This window comes from Danio rerio, chromosome 8 (assembly GCF_049306965.1).
Source record: "Danio rerio strain Tuebingen ecotype United States chromosome 8, GRCz12tu, whole genome shotgun sequence".
NCBI lineage: Eukaryota > Metazoa > Chordata > Actinopteri > Cypriniformes > Danionidae > Danio > Danio rerio.
In genome coordinates, this window is record NC_133183.1 from 15,048,260 (window position 1) to 15,070,361 (window position 22,102).

The 22,102-nt window shown below is 34.3% G+C and overlaps 1 protein-coding gene and 2 long non-coding RNA genes across 15 annotated transcripts in view; 1 reads left to right on the forward strand and 2 right to left on the reverse strand.

The window, feature by feature from the left end:
• The window catches only part of kcnn1b (potassium intermediate/small conductance calcium-activated channel, subfamily N, member 1b), a 100,100-nt gene that overhangs the window by 50,733 nt on the left and 27,265 nt on the right, over window positions 1–22,102 (reverse strand). For all 4 annotated transcript variants that reach the window (XM_005166885.6, XM_068223006.2, XM_073909749.1 and 1 more), the window contains one exon: window positions 3,009–3,104. In XM_005166885.6, the coding sequence (XP_005166942.1) occupies window positions 3,009–3,104 (96 nt within the window). The remainder of the gene's footprint in view (window positions 1–3,008; window positions 3,105–22,102) is intronic.
• LOC110440006 (uncharacterized) lies at window positions 11,559–19,014 on the forward strand. Of its 6 annotated transcripts, none has more exons than XR_012384145.1 (8): window positions 11,559–11,603; window positions 16,063–16,173; window positions 17,092–17,149; window positions 17,239–17,332; window positions 17,456–17,613; window positions 17,716–17,811; window positions 17,983–18,112; window positions 18,870–19,014. It is a non-coding gene; the product is annotated as an uncharacterized lncRNA (long non-coding RNA). The 6 variants fall into 6 exon arrangements; XR_012384144.1 differs by having other exon boundaries at window positions 16,063–16,135; window positions 17,983–18,100; window positions 18,870–19,013; XR_011016544.2 differs by lacking the exon at window positions 16,063–16,173 and having other exon boundaries at window positions 17,983–18,100.
• LOC101886813 (uncharacterized) lies at window positions 12,394–15,705 on the reverse strand. Of its 5 annotated transcripts, XR_012384148.1 has the most exons (6): window positions 15,662–15,705; window positions 14,477–14,565; window positions 14,319–14,384; window positions 13,796–14,050; window positions 13,201–13,565; window positions 12,394–12,518 (listed from the first exon to the last, which is right to left on the reverse strand). It is a non-coding gene; the product is annotated as an uncharacterized lncRNA (long non-coding RNA). The 5 variants fall into 5 exon arrangements; XR_012384147.1 differs by lacking the exon at window positions 12,394–12,518 and having other exon boundaries at window positions 12,983–13,565; window positions 14,496–14,565; XR_012384149.1 differs by lacking the exon at window positions 12,394–12,518 and having other exon boundaries at window positions 12,983–13,565; window positions 13,796–13,981.

Consider the following 22,102-nt stretch of genomic DNA (forward strand, 5'->3'; position numbering starts at 1 on the left):
TTACAACATTTTATTGTACAAAATGATACATTTTTCCTGGCTTTTTCACAATGTTTTCTGAATTATGGAGTGTCAAAAAGATGACTCTGACTCATTCTGAAACTGTTCCGCTATATACATTTCTGGAGAGCACCACATACATCCCAGGAGCTGTTTTTTTTTTTGTGGAGTTTTTGTTTTCGCAAACCAACCAGAGGCCGCTTTTTGAGGTCGCAAATTTCTCTCGCAGGTGCCATTCTCACCTGAAGTTCTTACATAAATCCACCAGAGGACGCTGTCGACTGACTAAATGACTGACCGACTGACTGACTGACTCACCCTCCCCCTTTCCTAAACCTAACCAATAGTATTTTTAAAAGCACCAATTGACCCGCCCACTCACTTCCCTAAACCCAATTGAAAGTTTGAAAAAGCAATCCAAAAAAAGACAAACCCTCGCCTGATTTTTACCACGTTTTTTGATTTGACCACATTCTCACCCTGTTATTTACTGGTTTATTTAATTTTTTGGCTTTTGTTTTTGTCTTACCTGATTTCTGCAACTATCAGATCCCAGAAATGTATATATGGGCGATCTCCAGAAATGTATATGGGGGACATTTTCAGGATGAGCCTATGCTGCAACCAGAGATTCTCAAAATCCCCCTCTGAAAAAACGTTGACTAAAATGTAAAAAAATATTACGTGTTTTTTATCATGCTATATAGATTTTTATCTGTAAATAGCAATTACAACACATATTTCTGAAGTCCTTTTCAAAACAAGTTTCTTTCTACACTCCACTGAGCATTAAATCTGTTTTTTTTCTGTTTAATAAATTTTATTCATCTATATTCTGAAGGTTCATACAGATTTATATTCATTCAAAATGTGCTCTATTATACAGTATGCAACATTTTATTCTACAAAATGATTCGTCCCCCCCCCCCCCCCCCCCCCCCCCCCCCCCCCCCCCCCTGACTTTAAATAATATTTTCTATGTTATGGAGTGACAAAAAGGCAACCAAGGCTCATTCTGAAAACATAAAGCTATGTACATTTCTGGAGAGCACCAAATACATCCCAGGAGCTACGTTTTTTTTTTTCTTTTCAGTTTTGGTTTTCGTAAATCCACTAGAGGTAGCTACTGACTGACTTGACTGACTCACCCTCCTCCTTCCCTAAACCCATCCAATAGTGTTTTTAAAAGAACCGATTGATCCATCCACCCACTTCCCTAAACCAAACTGACTGTTTCAAAAAGCAACCCAGAAAAATAAAAACCCTCGCCTGATTTTTACCACATTTTCAAATTTTACCACATTCTCACCCTGTTATTTACTTATTTATTTTATTTTTTCGCTTCTGTTTTTGTCTTACACGCTTTCTGGAACCGTTTTTCACCAGACTCAAACACTGTCATCATGGTCAACTCCTCTCTGCATTTCAAGTTTGCCGACATTCATAGCGAGCTAACTGGACAAACTGGTAACAGCAGGAAAGTCGTTTGTACTTCTGGCTATCAATTTGTCACTGTAAATATTAATTACAATACATATTTCTTAAGGTTTTTTTTAATTCTCAAAACAAGTTTTTTTCCTCCCTCACTGAGCCTTAAATCTGTTTTATTCTGTTTAATAAAGTTTTATTTATATCTACACCACCAGTCAAAAGTTTGGGGTCAGTAGGATTTTTAAATGTTTTTAAAAAAGCTTCTCCTGCTCACAAAGGCTACATTTATTTAATCAAAAATACAGCACAAATTGTAAAATTATGAAATATCATTGCACTTTAAAATAACTGTTCAAACGTAGTTTATCATTTAATTTAATCATTTATTCCAGTGATTTTAATGATGAATTTTCAGCTTCATTGCTTCCAGTCTTTAGAGTCACGTGATCCTTCAGAAATCACTATAATATTAGTTATTATTATTGTTGTTGTTGTTATCATTATTATTAATGGTAACAGTAATAAAAGCAATAATGACTGGAGTAAAAATTTCATTTGAAACTATTTACAATAAGAAAGCAGTTATATAAAGTTTTAATAAATATTTAACAATTACATTTTTTCTACATTTAATAAATGCCGCCTTGATGAACAGAATCATTTTCTTTGAAAAAAAAAAAAAAAAAAAAATGACCCCAAACTTTTGACCAGTAGTGTATATTTTAAAGGTTTATACAGATATACATGTTAATTCACAATGAGCTTGATTATATAAAACATTTTATTCTACAAAATAATTTATGTGTTTTTCCACTGAAGGTTCTGAATTATGGAGCCTTTAACTAAAACCTTTGACTAAAATGTAAGAAAAAAAATTTGTTAAACACAAACTTTAAATCTGACTTGGTCAAATGTTCCAATTTTTGTGAAAGAAATGTATGCAAATTAGTGCATATTTCACAAAATAATGGCTCATTTGCTTATTTACACATACCATTTTACTTGTAACACAAACAAATATCTGCAGCTGTAATAAATCAACTGTTAGACTAGAGTATGGTGATATATATATATATTCAATTCATCTTTGTTTGTATAGCGTTTTTACAATGTAGATTGTGTCAAAGCAGCTTCACAAAAATGGTCATAGTAATTGGAACAGAGTAGTTCAGTTTTTAGTGTTTAAGTTCAGTTCAGTTTAGCTCAGTTCAGTCAGTATGGTTTAAAATCATTACTGAAAGTTCAAACACTGAAGAGCAAATTCATCGATGGGTAGCTCTACCAATCCCAAACCATGCAAGCTAGTGGCGACAGCGGAGATGGAAAAAAAACTTCACCGAGGCGAGTGAAGAAAAAAAAAACCTTGAGAGAAACCAGACTCAGATGGGCACGACCATTTTAATTTCTCCGCTGGCCAAACGTCTTGTGCACAGCTGCAAGTATATATATTTGTTTTCTCTGTTCACCTGCAGTGTCTTGCCATAAGTCATGAGAAATTTGGCATAAGTGATTCTCTGTAATCTATCAGGCTGGTGTTTTAGTCTCTGCTGATATTTACGGCTGAATCGTCTGCTTACCTGGATCTCTCTTGCGTGGTACATAATGATCAGACAGAGTAGAATTACAGTGGAGAGGCTAATAAGGCATTTCAGTGCAAATGAATATGAGGATTCCTGCAGAGACAGAACAAAAAAAAAAAAAAAAAAGAGATGTTAGATTCATTATTTGTAAACACTGATTCATTGCGTCTTTGTTCATGCTATACATGTCAGTCATTTGATTCCAAGAGAAGACGTATACTAAGAAGCATATGTCTTTAATGCACTGCAATGACTATAAGAGATATACTGTATTTCATGACAGACAGAAAAACAGCATTTTAGGACGTTTTTACAGTGTGCTCAGATCTTGTAGAGAAGTTCTAGAAGCAAAACAAGCAGTTTGTCAAGTTTGAACTTCATTGTTTTTTTATATCTGATGCAAAAAGGAAATTGCTGATGTCCACATTTCTTTTAAAAAAACATATAAATGACACATTAATTGGGGGTTTTTCAGAAAGTAAAACTGTACAGTGTCCTGAGATGGTTGCATTTAGGGCAATAGAAAATACAATTTGAACAGTATTAAAACAATGGAAACTTATGTAATGTCCCTATAATTTACAAAAACAAATGTGTGTGTGTGTGTTCTTGTATACATGGTTTACAGGGTCCAAACAACACCAGGTTATTTACCAGCATTACAGGGTCACCCTAGTATACAGGGACACATCAGTGACCCTGTAAATCTGAGACCCACTGTGTTATTTTATGACTCCAAATAAAATGAACGATGAATGAATGATGAAGTCAAGTATGCAACTAACCTCACTCAGTGTTTTTTGTTTTGTTTCTTGTCCCGGAAAACCATGTTCTCACTTTTAAACCACTTTGCTTGTTGTGTATGAATGATTTACGCACGCACTTACTGTAAACCTGTGTCCCAACAAACCATGATACAGATGACCCTGTAAACTTGTGAAAAAACAGGTGTATTTTCCACAACTGCATGGTCAGAAGTGATTTTTAAGTGAGATTTTACAGTGCTCAGCATATTTGAGTACACTCCATTTTGAAAATTTGTAACAATTTCTTAGTGAACATAGGCAATGTATTTTGGCAGATATATTTATTAAAATGATATTTTAGTCACCAAACATATTTAGAAATTAAAAGATAATACAATTAAAACCAAGCAAAATATTGTTAAAAAATAAAAAATACAACCTACAAAATGTTAACTACATTTTTTTTTCTTCTCTTGATTTTTTTTCTCTTTTTAAAATTTGTATTTGATATTTTTCTATATCATATAAATTTGGGTGTACTAGTTTTTGGGCCGTTACCGTTATAAGTTATTTTGTTAGATACGCTCCAGATCTGGCTTTAGTACTGACTTATCTAATGTATACAGTATGCAGAAATATAACATTGTATAGCTTTCCATTAAAAATATGAATTTAAAAGATAAATTTGTGAGGGGTGTACTTTTATACACTGAGCTCTGTAAGTAGTTTGAACAAACAGCAAGCATCATTGAGTGTAATGTCAGTTTCAATGATAGATTTGCCATGAAAATGAGAAATGTTTCCTTTGCAACTAGCTGAAATATGAAACACTCTCTAAATTTTTAGCATCCTTGCTCCAGTTTTCTATATCACAGAAATTTTAAGCAAAGCTGAGTTTGAAGTATCAAATATACAGTAAGCAGTCCGGCAAATTCTGTTCAAAGAACATTCTAACAAATGCAATCAACACGGCGAATACATCGCAAAACCACTCATAAGTCTAATAATGTTGTCAACTACCAGAGCGCACAATCAGAAAACTACCAACAATCATATATTTCACTTTCTTTCCCTCAATCTCAGCTCATCGTCTCTGGATGACAATCCTCATTATGAGATCAGTGCAATTGGAGCTCATTAAAGCTGTCTGACTCTGCTGAAACATTGGAACATGATGTGCTGGCAAAGATATACAACTACGCTTTAGGGGGAGGTAAAAAAGGAAAGCTCCACCCCAGGGATCGTCTAACTAGCTACAGGGCCAGCAATACACTTAGGATAGAATAATAATAATAATATTGCAAACAGATTTACTGTAGAACCATAGGGAGGATGTGGATGACGATTTTCAACAGCCAGACTAGAGGACATAAACTTCAAAAGAAGTCATGAATAGCATATTTATAATGTTCTCCTCGGTCTACTTATAATGTTAGCGAGATTTTAACAACATCACCACAATTTAGAAGTAATAATCTCTCCTGTTTTTGAGACACCGTGTTGACAGACACACCACGCATTCAGGACTTGTAAGTAAACGCCTACTGCTCTGATTAAGTAACAGTTTTGCATATTAAAATAATAGATGGGCACTGCTGTGAAGAATGCTGAAAAGAATATGGGTTTTTTTGGCATAAAATTTAGAATTAATTTGTACATTTCAAAAGGTATGCACGTATTAAACATGCACTGTAAAAACAGGCATTTCTAGAATCACTTAGACTTTAGACTTAGCTCATATATTGATCACCTTTATGATGAGTAGGCTGACGTGGGTGGCGATTCTTCAGCATTATTTTCAAAATAATTTGATTTATTTCTTGTTCTCTGTTTTTTACTAGCAATATCTAGCAACACAAATAAGTCACGGCTTGTACCTCTTTTCCTGTGAATTTAGCTCCATACTGCTGATTATTATTGAGCTCATACAAAGGAGAGAGACATCTCTGATGTGCATTACCAAGTGCATCACCAGGGCCAGACAGAATCTGCAGACATTTCTTTTTTGGCTTTTTCTGTGCAGAATTTTGTCAAATAAATAAATTATTAAATAAGTATGTACATTTGACATCAGAATTATTAGCCCCCTTTGAATCTTTTTTCTTTTTTCAAATATTTCCTAAATGATGTTTAACAGAGCAAGGAAATCTTTACAGTACAGTATGTCTGATAATATTTCCTCTTCTGGAGAACGTCTTATTTGTTTTATTTCAGCTAGAATAAAAGCAGTTTTCAATTCTTTAAAATCTATTTTAAGGTCAAAATTATTAGCCCCTTTAAGCTATATTTTTCTCGATAATCTACAGAACAAACCATCATTATACAATAACTCGCCTAACAACCCTAACCTGCCTAGTTAATCTAATTAACCAGTTAAGCCTTTAAATGTCACTTTAAGCTGTATAGAAGTGACTTGAAAAGTATCTAGTCAAATATTATTTAGTCATCATGGCAAAGATAAAAGAAATCAGTTATTAAAAATTGGTTATTAAAACTATTATGTTTAGAAATGTGTTGAAAAAAATCTTCTCTCTGTTAAACGGAAATTGGGGAAAAAATAAACAGCGGGGCTAATAATTCAGGGGGGTTAATAATTCTGACTTCAGTTGTATATCTGTGGAATTATGTGGAATGACTATGAGAGTAGGCAATGCAATGGTGCAGTAGGTAGTGCTATCGCCAGCAAGAAGGTCGCTGGTTCGAACCTTGGCTCAGTTGGCGTTTCTAGGTTTACACTGCAAATCCAATTAGTACAACTAACGAAATCTAGTAATACAATAATAAAAAACATACTCTAAAATATAAAGAGATACATTTAAAAACTGTAGCGTATACAAATTCTCTAAACTAGGGGTGCCCAAACTTTTTCGTATAAAGGGCCAAAAAACAAATTTCATTGATAGCCGTGGGGTAAATATACCAAGCTATATTAGATTAAAGCTGCCATTGGTTATTTCCTAATTTATTTCATAAGATTTAAAAGTAAATAAAAAATACTTTAAATTATATTACCTAATGTAGTATAACAATTAAAATGAAAACTCATTGCAATAATAACATAATCACATGTATAACACAGTAGAGTTTAATGCTGAATAGACTAGTCAAGCAGAATCTGCCTTTGACTTGATTTGTCCTCTATGCATCTTGTGACGGCATGTACATTTAAACTCAATCTGATTCATTTACAACATTAATTGAACTATTAAGCTTCAGCGTTTAACAATAAAGTAAACAAACAAAAGATTACATTACATTTGAAATGCCTATCATTCTTCCTCTTCTCAGATGGAATGGCGAGCCAAATCAAATGTTATATGGGCCAACTTTGGCTCGCGGGCCCTAGTTTAGCCATCCCTGATCGAAACCATTTAATAATATAACTGAATCAAATGTTTAAAAAACTGAATAAATATATATTTACACACATTTACATAAGCAAATAAATGTGATGTGTTCAATCAGTGGGAAATTGTGGATTTCTGCAGGAGCAGATTCTGTGTGGGCCTGCACAGCACAGCACATCACATCACTAACAAACTGTTTGGTTCTGTTCACACTCACACTTGTGAATGTGGTTGCCATTACTAGCATTTTCAGGAGTTTAATCTGTATGTTAAATCTGGCTATAACTTATAAAGTACTGAACGTTGTGTACAGAACAAGATTAAGCCCTAAAAGGTACACTGACAACAAAATGTAGCTGCAGTATAACAGTATGTGGCCACTGAGACTAAATCCAAAACAAGTCGTTCTGGCAGCTTTGGTTTCAATACATGCCTCTTTTGAACTAACAAAAACATTCTGACTTCTGAAACTTTATGACATTTTATGTGCCAAAAGATGAAGAGAAATTTGATTTCTCAATAAATGAGCTCTTTAAGCTGGTCTCTGGTTGAGCTGATTTTAGGCACACTTACATGACACCAATGTTCTGAACAATGGAAATATTTTTACATTACAGTTTATAGGTTTTGCGATGTTGTCAAAATAACCCATTCACACTAATCTACAGAAATGAATAAAAATGTTGTATTATGCATGAATAAACACTGCATAAGTATACGCTGCATTCAGTATATAAAGCAGCACATACTCATGCAAGTTCATGCTAATAAACAAGAACATGGCCCATATTTTAATTCAAGGAATAATTCACCAACTACACCCTTTCACCCTTTACATGTTTTAAACCTCCATGATTTCCTTTCTTCTGTTAAATGCACAAGAACATACACTGAAGAACACTAGAAACCTGTATCCATTGACTTTCACAGTATTAGTTTTTACTATGGAAGTCAATGGTTTTCAGCTTTCTTTTAAATACCATGTTTTGTGTTTAACAGAAGGAAAAAAAAAACTTAAAGAAACCATTTAATTTAAACATTTAAGTACATTTAATTGTTATAGATGAACTATGCCTTTAATTTAAATGTATTTATTTATTTATGTACAGTTATTGTGCAAATGCTTTTGCTGTATATGGGTGTAAGATGAAAACAGGGTTTCAAGCATCAAAACATTAAAGTGTAATCCAGTTTTATTGACTGACTGTTTGATTAAGTGAAAACTAGTGAAAAACGGTTACTATGATGTATTTTACTATGATTTACAGAAGGCATTCACTAGCCTGTCATTCAGTGTAACAATAGTTTATTTACTAAATATTTTCAGGCATAATTAGAACAACAATTCAACGACATACTAAAAGATCACAGTTTAGCCTCAAAATAATGATTCCTGGTCACTTTAAACCTTTATAGTTTGCTAATGGAACATTAATTATATCACCCATATTTTGACATGTAATTTTCAGAAAAATAATTGGGAACATTAAAGTAGACACACTGCTTGAATTTAATATGCTTTCTGTGCAGATACACTCACCGGCCACTTTATTAGGTACACCTGTCCAACTGCTTGTTAACGCATTTTTCTAATCAACCACTCACATGGGAGCAACTCAATGCATTTAGGCATGTAGATATGGTCAAGACGATCTGCTGCAGTTCAAAACGAGCATCAGAATAGGGAGGACAGGTGATTTAAATGACTTTGATCGTGGTATGGTTGTAGGTGCCAGACGGGCTGGTCTGAGTATTTCAGAAACTGCTGATCTACTGAGTTTTTCACGCACAACCATCTCTAGGGTTTACAGAGAATGGTCCGTAAGAGAAAATATCCAGTGAGCGGCAGTTTTGTAGGCGCAAAAGCCTTGTTGATGCCAGAGGTCAGAGGAGAATGGCCAGACTGGTTCTAGCTGGTAGAAAGGCAACAGTAACTCAAATAACCACTTGTTACAACCAAGGTATGCAGAAGAGCATCTCTGAATGCACAACACATCCAACCTTGAGGCGGATGGGCTACAGCAGCAGAAGGCCACACCGGGTGCCACTCCTGTCAGCTAAGAACAGGAAATTGAGGCTACAATTCACACAGGCTCACCAAAACTAAACAATAGATGTTTAAAAACGTTGCCTGGTCTGATGAGTCCCGATTTCTGCTGCAAAATTCGGATGGTAGGGTCAGAATTTGGGGTTAACAACATGAAAGCTTGGATCCATCCTGTCTTGTATCAATGGTTCAGGCTGGTGGTGGTGGTGTATTGGTGTGGGGATTTTTTTCTTGGCACACTTTGGCCCCATTAGTACCAATTGAGCATCATGTCAATGCCACAGCCTACCTAATGTTACTGACCCTGACCATCCCTTTATGACCACAGTGTACCCATCTTCTGATTGGCAAGTTCCAGTCATAAAGCGCAAACCATCTCAGACTGGGTTCCTGGACATGAAAATGAGTTGACTGTACTCAAATGGCATCCACAGTCACCAGATCTCAATCCAATCGAGCACCTTTGATATTTAATGGGACGGGAGATTTGCATCATGGGTTAGCGTGACGCTATCATGTCAATATGGACCAAAATCTCTGTGGAAACTTTCCAGTACCTTGTTGAATCTACGCCATGAAAGATTAGGGCAGTTCTGAAGGCAAAAGGGTGTCCAACCTTTTATTAGTAAAGTATACCTAATAAAGTGGCCGGTAAGTGTACAATTAATCACTTTTGATCACTTAATTTGCTATAGACACCAAAACAGGACATCGTAGTCACTGATCTAAAGCACGCATTTGTTTTGGGTGTTGGTTTGAAAACCTTTTCCTTCATTATGTAGCATGACTTTCCTGTTCAACCTGCTTCGCCAGAGCAGCCATGCTGGTTAATCAACATTTTTTATTGCAAAAAATGATGACTATGCTGATCCACAAGCTAGACCGGCTCCCAGCAGCAAAAACCAGCCTGAAGCACCATTAAAGTTCATGCTTGTATAAGACAGCCTTTTCAGGAGGGAGGTGATGTGTCACAAGATATAGCATGTTGGCCACTGCTAAATTAGCTTTTATACATCTTATTTTATCCTTAGTACTTTGATTCATAGCATGTAATTAAATGCTTCAGAATATTGAATGCAGGATTGATCTATTTATGACCATTTAAAGACAGTAAAGAATGAATTCATCATTGGCATCGGCTATGTTAGGTGCATTTCCTTAATGGACAGAGGCCTAAGAGAGAATCAATCAATAAGATCAGAGCACACTCTTGACAATTACATCATGTGTCATTTTTTTATAGAAGCACTTTTCATCCCAAGGTATAGATTCTATACAGAAGAGCTTTAGTTATTTCATTGCATGATTATTGAAGGGGCATTAATGGGTTCAATTATAGCAGGAGATTTTTGCACTTACAGATATATTCATTAGACCTTTAAATGCTGAGCATGAAAGAAAAAAAAGTTTGAAAATGAAGGATGTTAGAACAGTAGGTAAGTGTAAGGGACTTCAGAATGTTTTAAACCAGCTTAGAAACTTGTTGTTTAAGTGACTGAAAAGGTTGGCATTATGTTCGCATTTGGATACTCTATATTGGTTATCAGCAGTTTTAAATTTAAATTTAAAGTCCCTCTGAAATCAAACGTTTTTTTAAACATTTTGACATGAGGATTCAAATCTTTAGGATTGTCACTTTAAAAAAAATAATGAATTAATTATTAAACATCACCATCTAATTCAGTTTCTCATCAAATCTTCTGACCAAACAGATTAGAAATTATTTAAGTCACGCAATACTAAATTTTGAATCGCTGCCAGATGAAAGAAAGGTTTACAGGCTACTATTGGGCTCACCTGATTCCAAACATTTAATTTCAGATTTTGTATATGTGTTTTCACAAGAATTGAGCTACTCTAATATTCATTTAAAGAATGCTTGGGAAGAATAACTGGGTATACAGATTGACTCTGGTACATGGGAGGAAAGCCTCAGTAGAATTCAATCTTGTTCTATTAATTCCAGGCATCAGTTAATTTAATTTAAATAATGCATAGACTGCACTACTCAAAATGTAAATTACACAGAATTTTTCCTACCATTTCCCCTACATGTGACCGGTGTAAGTTTGCTGAAGGCTCCCTGACCCACCTCTTTTGGACGTGCCCAAATCCTTATGATTTCTGGTGTGACACACTGTAAACCCTAATGCTGTAACTAATTAATTGAGTTGAGTTCTATTAACTTAAATCATTAAAATTCGTTTATCTTAATTAACCTTGATGAGTATTTAGAACTTTTTCTTATTTTTGAGTTTGTAAAAATTTAATCTTTCAAGTAAGGTGAACAATTCTGCTGGGTTTAATCTATACAAAATGTCTCTTTAAAGTTTCATTAACTCAAATTCTGTCAGCCTAGTGATTTTGCGTCTGACGTCATCCAGGTTCACGTACGTGCTCATGCTTCATTCGTTTTTTTCAAGATGGCGGATCGGCCTCGCTTCACACTACAGTAAGTAAAATATTTACAAATCCAAGAAATATTAAATGTATGTTTTAATTAATATAATCACAGTAACAGTTCAATGTAATGTAGAGTTAACCAGGGTGCGTTTACATGTCGTACATTACAGAAAACATGTTTAGCCTCACTTGTTGCTAACTAACGTTAACATTACTGTTTAAAAAGTTAGAATCAGTGCAATGTTAGCGTTAGTTGTAATGTGTTAACTCTGAATTTTAACAGAGTGTGATAAAGACAAAAATATTTAAAATCGGCAGATTACATTTTTCAAAAAAATTTAAATCTTGGCGCGAGTATGCCTTTTCTCCAATAGTATGATCCTGCACAACTGGAGTAGCTGCACTCTCAGGACCGCATGTTTAGGCCCACATTTTTAGGACCCTAGTTTTTTGCAGAAGTGCCACCTACCGGATTGGATGACAAAGTGAAACTGCATTTCTAGGACCCGTTTTGTAACTGCGCCACCTACCGAATTGGATTATATAGCGGAAACTTTCAGGCACTTTTATTACAGAGGTTAAAGTGTAAAACGCCTGCTTTAAGTAACAATTTTAAAATAAAACAATTGAATTTACACCTAAAATATAAATGAATAAATAGAGTTGAGTGCCTTAAAAGTCTTAAATTCCTTGAAAAATACTGTATATTGATGAACCCCATTATATTGAACAAATTAGCTCAGTATTAAGGAAAATAAATTGAAATCAAATGGGTTCAGCATTTGCAGTTACTAATTTAAAACCAGGTTGTAAAGGTTTTAGAGAGACAAGACGCAAGAATGATTCAAGAATGTACATTTATATAAATATCCACACTTTTTTTTTTATTAATGCAATTCAACCACAAAATTGACCCCACTGTTTATTCAGTTGCTGCATTCAGACTGGCTGTAGACTTTAGCTCCTGTGAATGAGAGTGAAGAAGAAAGTTCAAGTATATATATATATATATATATATATATATATATATATATATATATATATATATATATATATATATATATATACACACACACACACACACACATATACATACATATATACATACATATAAATACACACACACACACACACATATATATATATATATATATATATATATATATATATATATATATATATATATATATATATATATATACACATACACACTGGGGTAAATAAGTATTCAACAAGTTCCCATTATTCTCAGAAAACATATTTCTAAAGGTGCTATTGACCTGAAAACCAAAGAAAAAAAAAATATATGAATAGAAAACAAATCTAATTACTTTACAAATTGTTATCAACATCTGGTGAAAATTTCAAGTCAACAGCACCTTTATAAATATGTTTTCTGAGAAAAATGGAAACGTGTTGAATATTCAATTCAATTTTAATTAATTTCATCTTTATTTCTAAAGCACTTTTACAATGTAGATTGTGTCAAAGCAGCTTAACATTTATTAAATTCAGTTCAGTTCAGTGTGGTTTAGTATTCACTGCTGAAAATCCAAACACTAAAAAAAAGCAAATCCATCGATGCACAGTTCCACAAGTCCTAAACCAAGCAAGCCAATGGCAACAGTGGAGGAACAAAACTTTACCAATTGATGAAAGGGAAGGAATAAACCTTGAGAGAAACTAGGCTCAGTTGGGAACAACCATTTCTCTTCTGGCCACACTTCACATGCAGAGCTGCAGTCTAGGCGCTGGAGGCAAACACTGGGCGTCCATCGTAGAGAAGCTGCAGGTGCGAGTAGGTCACCAGCTGGTTTTCAGGCTGGACCACAGGGTCAATGTGGGCACTCATCTGTCACTGGGGTCTTTCATTAATCAGTCTCATGCTCTCCACTTCTCCATGACCACCACAGCATCTGCTCATGATACGGTCTGTTTCAGGATTATGGATACATTTAGAAGTCCTCTATGGTGGCATCATCTCTTCACAGGTTACGATCTCTAGAGGCCTCTGGATGAATATCCCCAGGTGGAAATAGGGAACAAGGAAAATAATTAGTGCAGCTGCTGTTCATAGTGTATTTAAACAAGAGATATTAAATATCAAGACAAAAATGAAGTGCTAAGAGATAAAATAGCAGTTATATGAATAAACATGAAACGCACATGATTATTTATAACAAAATGTCTGGTTAAGACAGCAAGAGTGTTCCCTCCAAGTGGTTTGTCAATCCCACTCACCCGCATAGAGCACATAGGGCAGCACAGTGGTTAGCACCGTCGCTTCACAGCAAGAAGGTTGCTGGTTCAAGCCCCGGCTGGGCCAGTGGTCATTTCTGTGTGGAGTTTGCATGTTCTCCCCATGTTCAAGTGTATGAGTGTAAATGGGTGTTTCCCAGTACTGGGTTGCAGCTGGAAGGGCATCCGCTGTGTAAAACATATGCTGGATAAGTTGGCGGTTCCTTCTGCTGTGGCAACCCCTGATAAATAAAGGGACTAAGCCGAAAAAGAAAATGAATGAATATATATATTCTTGAATATGTAAAACAATGTATATGAACTCAAAAGGTTCATAATCAATTGTTATGAAATTAAATTCAGATTAATATTTAATATAAGAGGTATAATAACAAACATTTGCTTTACAGTGTAAGCTATAATATATATATTTATTTCTGGCTTAAGCGTATGCACTGTTGGGAGAACCAAACAGGAAACTTTACTCCCAACTCCATATTTTTAAGTTTATAAGAGCAATACCCACCTATTGAATGGTCTCCCTTCTTTCGTCAGTTGTTTGTAAATCTGTCTGTTAAATTCTTTTACTTCACTGAAATAGAGAACAATCACTGTTGAGTAAACATATATACCAGTAACAAAAAGGCTCTTTGAGCATTGTGCCAAAATTAACCATATTCTGACCTGTAATGATAACCGTTACCAGAAAGAAAGACCTGCTCAGCATTATCCAAAGACCAGCTCCTCAAGACACCCAGAGGATGTACGATGGCCTATGAAAAAAAAATCATTTAAATATGAACTAAAATACCACCACAGAACAGCAAATCATTTTACATGGATTCATAAATGAGTAGCACCCAGCATGCAGTTTATAAACTTATTTGGCCAGACATTCCTCTGGAAAATGAACACCACAGATAAGCTGCACTTCTTCATAGATATGCTATAAACTCAAGAACACAGCTAGCATTTGTAACTGTATTTATAAACTGCTTATCAATGTCTATTTAATGTAGAGTTAATGCTAAACAAATAAAATATTAATAAATTAACTAGTTATTAAATGCTTAATAATTATTTATTTATAGTATGCAGATGTTATAAAGTGTTACTCAACAGTTTGAGAAAACCTCAATGAAAATCATCCTGTAGTTTGTTTTCTTTTCCTCCTACAATGAGCCTAAGCAATCCAATCATATTGGCCATAACTTCTTATTCGCCAGGTAAAACAGACCTGATATAAATTAAAGATATGAGACTTTATATGGTTAAGACCTGCAGAATAATCCTAACTTTCAGAATCTCATTCATCACTGTAAAACGATGACAAAACATCAGGCTAATAACACATACAGTATTGTGGGGCAAACAGGCAGTCAGCACAATTTTTAATGTGCTAATGTAATACAACGAATAACACGAATTCAGTAAAATATAGATAAATCTAAAACTCTTACATCAAACGTGCTTTTACCATCTTAGTTTAATACATGTCACTAAGCACATTAGCCGTTAAGTCAACAAGCCATTAAATCAACAATGTTTCATTAAACCATGGTCACGAGCTACGAACGTCGTAGCATTTAATCAAACTAGAAAACGAACTCTAGAAAATTATTAACAGTTATAACAGCTCTCACTCTGGCTGTGTAAAATTATCCATATTTATTATTATAATATTTTATTCTTCTTCTGGAAAAAATATCGTCACGTAACATTTTTGTCCCAGACCCTTAAAAGTGGGATAAATCATGCAGGCTAATCTGGCATTTCTGCATAAACTCACTGTATAAAACAGCAGCATTACAAAATAAACACATACTTTAACAGTTTAAAATAAAACTTAATAGAAAAATCGGTACTTACACTTTCCTTGTCATCCGTGTCGTCCATTAGCGCATCCATGATCCAATCCGACAGGTGACGCTGTCACAAAAAACTAGGGTCTTAAAGATGCGGTCCTAAAAATGCGGTCCTGAGAGTGCAGCCACTCCAGTTGTGCAGGAATACCCTTCTCCTTTTCTCAGCCTGTGCTGAAGTTGTCATGGAGACGTGCGCTCTCACAACCGCATGTCATGGCGCTGCGCTGAACTCCATCCAGTCTGTGAATGTGGTATTATCTTCGCGATCTGTAGGCACTTCGGAAACGAAAGGCGCAAGAAACGTAACGTTAATCATAACTCAAATGATCTCCGCCTAAACACTTAACGGTATTTTCTGATGACGCGCAAAAACGTAGTCTCAAAACTTAACTCTGTCACATGCAGCTTGTTGCTTGCTGATCCATGTATGAGGATAGCCTGACGGAGAACATTTAAGCTGCGCTCCTCACCTGAGCAGGTACAGAGCAGAGCTTCATTTTACACTACCACATTGAGGTAAAGTTGGTTTTGTATTCATACATTCATTTAGAAACAACTTGTGACTCGCTCCATAAATTGTTTACCATGGTTCTTTGTCTATTCGTTCTGAAATCACATGCAAGTATGACATGAAAACAACATTACACTAAATGCACTATTTTTTTTTGACTGAACAATGTTGTACTTTGAAAGTCATTGGCTGCTAATATGATTTCACCATTAAGAATATGCAAAAATTACCTTTCTGAAATTATATTATTAAGGAGAAAGTCTGAATGTGTAAATATAAAACTAACTTTACCTCAATCACCAGCACTGATCAACACTTAATATTTCCTCGCGCTTAAGACGACATCTCTGCATATCAATGATTACCTGATTAATGCGATCAGTTAAATGAGTTTAAATGTCATTTAGGTCAAATGTATTTTAAAGGTATGATAAAAGTTTTTTTTTTTTTCAATCTATTTTTTAAAATGTCTACTCTGGAGAGAATATAAACAGCCTAAAAACAAAGTATGCATATCTATAACACATTAATACAAAATTATGTTATTAAATAAAATAATAACAAAACAAAATATTCAAGACATGGTAAAGAAGACAGTTTTCTGATGTGCAAATTTTGTAGCTTAAAATATATTTATATCTTAAAAATATAAATATTTTAGTCTATATATTTTTACATCATTAGACAATAAGGTAAGTTTTGTTATTTCTAGCTTTTAAAATCAGGCCTTAAATTTCTTTGTCGTCCTATTCAGTTTTAGAAATTTCAATACTGTTTAAATTAAATCTGTGTTCATCGAATTAAAGCAACTAACATGATAATCAGCTCTATTGCTAACCGTTTTGGAGGTTAACGTTAGACATCAGGCAATTGTACTACTTCCACTCTCAGCTAAATGACACTGTGACTTTGTGTACATACAGAATTGAAGGTCGGGTGTTGCTGACTACAGATAGGTTCTTAAATGGAGGCATGTGAAAGGTGGGTAAAATATTTATTTTGTACTACTATGCCTGGCATATCCAGATAAAATAAATATTACAGTGTATTTATCAATGATACTTTTGCAGCAAGGAAAGTGAAACTTCAGCTAGACCTTGAGTTCAGTTTACAACATGAAGATCCTGCTTTCAACATCTGATCAACACCTGATTTTCATCTGAGGTAAAAAATAGATAAGTAAATGAAACATAATAATAATATTAATACATTTTTTCTAGAATTGTATATTTTGTGGTGTGGGTTTGTTTAATGAAATTCTCTCTTGTTTCTTTTTGCTGTTTGCAGAGTACCAACATGTTACAAATGAGAATTTTCCCCACAAATTCTTTGCAAAACTGGACCACCACCTATTTAATTTCATGACAATTTCAAGGCAAACAGCATCCAAAACTGGCAAGACAGCAGATACCCTGGCTAATCTTTTAAAGGTTTATGATGAGCAGGTATGTTTGGGGTCACGTGTTAAAGTATACATTAAAATATAATTTGATTTTTTTTTTTTTTTTTTTTTTTTAATTTTTAAAAAATTGATTCTTGATTTCCAGGAACTGCATAATGTCAGTTCATGACGGACTACTGTTATCAGAGGTCTTTTGGTCTTGCTGCGTGAGCGTGACTTAAGATTCTTTAGGAACACCCTGGTAAGACTTCATTCATTCTTTTCACAATTAGGCATGTTTAATGAAAAGATGAAAGTTTTGAAAACTTTTACTTAACATATTTGTAATCAAGAATAGTTGATGAATCATATAATATTGGCTCAGTCATTTTGATACTGTCCTTACATTAATATCCTTGAATTATGTTTTTAGATTGATAATCCTGCTGACTGAAGATGCTTTATTGGCCCTGCATTCACTGAGGGTCTCTGTTGTCCTGAAGAATGAATTGGACACCACCCACAGCACACTTCCAGACCTTTCTTGTCTTGTATGGATTAATGTATGCTCTTCACATAATATATAGTAAAGGACTTTGAACTTGTGCAAAAAGTTTTGCTTGGCATGGATGATGGAAAATAAAAAGTCTCGTAGCATGGAAACCTTAAAGAATGAGTTGATGTAGAGCTTTTTTTTTTTTTTAACTTAATAAAGACTGTCTCTGGGGTAGTAACTTCAAAACATTTATTTACCTTTAATTGGTAAGTATGCATTTTATTATATATAGGGATAGTTTGTCCAAATGTAAAATTCTGTCATTTACTAACTCTTCACTTGTCCCAAACCTGCTTGAATTTCTTGCTTCTGTTGAAGACAAAAGTTAAGTAAAGCTGACAACCTGTAACCACTGACTTTCTAATAGGAAAACAAATACTGTGGAAATCGGTGGTTACAGGTCTCAGCTTTTTTTTTTTTTTTTCAACAGAAGAAAGAAACTCAAACAGGTTTGGAATAAGTAAATGACAGAATCATAGTTCAACCAAGACTGAATATATATATATATATATATATATATATATATATATATATATATATATATATATATATATATATATATATATATATTGTAACGAGCGCACACATGCCACGTCGCCCTGGTCGCTAATTCAACCCAGCTGGACCATCATCAACACAGGATCATTCACAGCTGGACGTCATCAAGTGGAGAGGCATATAAACCAAGCCCACGCAAGGAGAAGATGAGCTTCATTCACCCAATGACTCCATGCGCTAACGCTTGTCTCTCTGTCTCTCCCCAGCAGACTCCAGCTCGTGACGATCCCACATCCGACTACTCACTGTCCTTCACTTACTTCCCAGAGCACCTCACCTTGAAGAAGAGCACTGTTTATACCCCATTCACGTTGTAAATAAAGCACCCTCCGGGGACTTGTCTGTAAACTTATCCAACTGTGTCGCTGTTTTCCCTCTGCCTCGCTACAATATATATATATATATATATATATATATATATATATATATATATATAATCTGCTCTCCGTTAAACAGAAATTGGGGGGAAAATAAATGGGGGCGAATAATTCTGACTTCAACGATATATATATATATATATATATATATATATATATATATATATACAGTTTCTGTGTAGTTTACACTAAACGAGTCACTTCACAGAATGTGCACTTATTATTTTTTTTTTAACGAATGCCTTAAGAGTAAGTTTTACACTTATTAATGTATTATTAAATTTTATCAAACTTATAGTTGTTTTTTCTTGAGGCTCTTATGTCTGAGATCTTATTTACATTGTGGGTAATTTTTAATAATTTCAGAATAGTGTTCATTTTCAATCTCTTTATGTCTAATAGTTTTTATCGTTTTAAGACATTTGTAATTGCATAGGAGACAAATTTGAAAGTACTGTTGGACATTTTTTCTTTAACAATAAATGTCTAAAATGGTATTGTCTGTGTGTTTTAAATTACAGATTTATTTTGACAGATTTATGGGGTTTAAAGATTAAAATAATGGCTAATTTTATTTGTGAAACTGACGATGGAGAAGTTAATTTTAAAAAATGCCATCAAAATGTATGAGCTGGGTGACTAAGTATGTAAAGGTGAGATAAATAATTAAAAATAAGTTAATTGCTATTAAAATGTATGAGCTGGGTGATTTAAGTATTTAAAGTTGAAAGAAATTAAAGCAATTAAGTTAATTGGTATTAAAATGTATGAGCTGGGTGACTAAGTATTTAAAGTTTGGAAAAATTAAAACAATTAAGTTAATTGCAATTAAAACGTATAAGCTGAGTAACTTGGGTATTTTAAGTTAGGTGAAGTGTCTTGCATGAGTACAACAAACTCAAAACTTAATGTTTCTGTTTACTTAAAATAGATAATTTCATAACTTAAAAAATTTGACGTAACTGATTACCTCAAATTTTTTGAGTTTTGTCAACTTATTCGGGATTACAGTGCATATTTAAATGGTTTTCCGATACGTATGGTTTTACTTTGACACCCGACCCAGAAATTGCTATATTTGGGTACTCTAGTTCTTTGCTGGATCATAATGTGTATATACAAAGCACCATCATTTATGGAATGATTATAGCTAAGAGTGCCATTCTAAAACAGTGGAAATCAGATTCTGTTCCTCAATTTTAAGACATGGTTAACTTATCTCACTCAAATATTGAACATGGAAAGAGTCCGATATGGAGATATTAATAATCTTGCAAAATTGTATAACATATGGCAACCATTTCTTGATCAACTGGACCATAATAATGTGGATTCTGAGCAGCAGTGTAATGCTTAATATGCTCACTACCCCTATTGACTGTCTTTTTGTATTTTCGTTGAAACCGTTTATATGCCCTATAATTGTTTTTAAATAATAACTTTTTTATTTTTATTTTATTTGTATCTATTTTTCTTTATTTTAATTATTATTACAATTATTTTCTTTGTAATACCATGCTTATTCCTTCTATTTTTTTATTATTGTTGTGTTGTTTGGTAATTACTGAAAAATGTAAAACTAATAAAAACAAATATACTAATAAAAAAAAAATCTTCTGACCAATCAAATGTTCTCTAGTATTTATTATGCCACGCCACATTTATTTGCTGATGCTGAAATTGGTCATTTATTAATGTCATTCACAGTGATGGGAATAACGGCGCTAAAAATAAACACTGTTACTAACATAATACTTTTTTTCACTAACAAGTGATCAATGAATTACTGTTTCCCACATTACAACACTATTACCATTACTGACAATAAAATGGCAATACTATAATAGAGGACACTGAATCGGTTTTCATGCGAGCAGCATCTCTCTCAGCCATAGGACCTCTCTTTCTCTGGGTTGGGAGTATGTGTGTGTGTGTGTGTTCGGGGAGGGGCGGGACACATAACCAACCAGTGATGATGATTGGTGTGTCTGTGGATATGGTGTAACTTAGAATGTGATGATTGGCTAAAGCCGCCTTTCCACTGCACACAACATTTGGACTGTCGGAATACGCCCCCTTGTGGCGGTCGCACAGAATTTTCAGTTCTGACGTGCACCTTGGGAGAAAAGCTGTTCTCACAGTGTTCGAAATTAAGGAGTGCAAAAGCAAGATCCTATATTCTCTGTGCGTTCACAGTGGTTCAATAAATTAATGAATACTAGAAACTCAGACCGCTAAAAATATTGGAAGGAATGTGTTTTTTTTAATTACGTTATTACTTACATTTATGAACAGAAATGTTTTTTTTTTGTTTTTTTTTTTAATATAGACTTTTTCCGATTCAAAAAATAACCAAAAAAACTAGTATTTCTCATCTCGCATGCATGGACCTGCTTTTACAACACTGGAATACATCACATCACATCACATCCGGTCGGCCGGTCGCATACAGTCTAGTCGCAGGAGTTCAAATAATTCAACAGATCCGCAGCTCAATTCGGATCCGAGTTTTCCGCATACGGAGATGATCAGAACTCCACGCAGCTCCCGGACTACTCTCCATTGGAAAAGAATGACGTCCGGTCTGTCGCTTGTCGTTTGTCGTGTGCAGTGGAAAGGAGGCTTTAGACAGAATACATTTCCATTGTTTGCCAATCAGAAGCAGAGTAGGGTGGGTGTTCACACAAGCATACTTCGTTCACACTAATGACCAGGAGTCAGAACGATTGCAAATCCAACAAGTTTAAAGGGAGCGTTTGCAAACTGGAAATAAAAGCGCTACTTTTCCCTCGTTGAGGTGAAAGGCAAGAATGTTTATGTATCGTGCAACTTATGCCCATGAAAAAAAAAAAAAAGAGTCTCTCTGTGTTGGTGACAAGTAATTCTAATCTAATGAATCGCCTCACGTGGTCACATGCTGCCACAAAATTAGTGGCTACGCAAGTGAGCTCTGCTACCAAAGAAGAAAACGAAGCCACAACGTCAAAGCAAATAAAACTTAATTGTTTACCACCGTAAAAAATATTACTGAGACAGAATTAAACAAAATAATATAATGTACT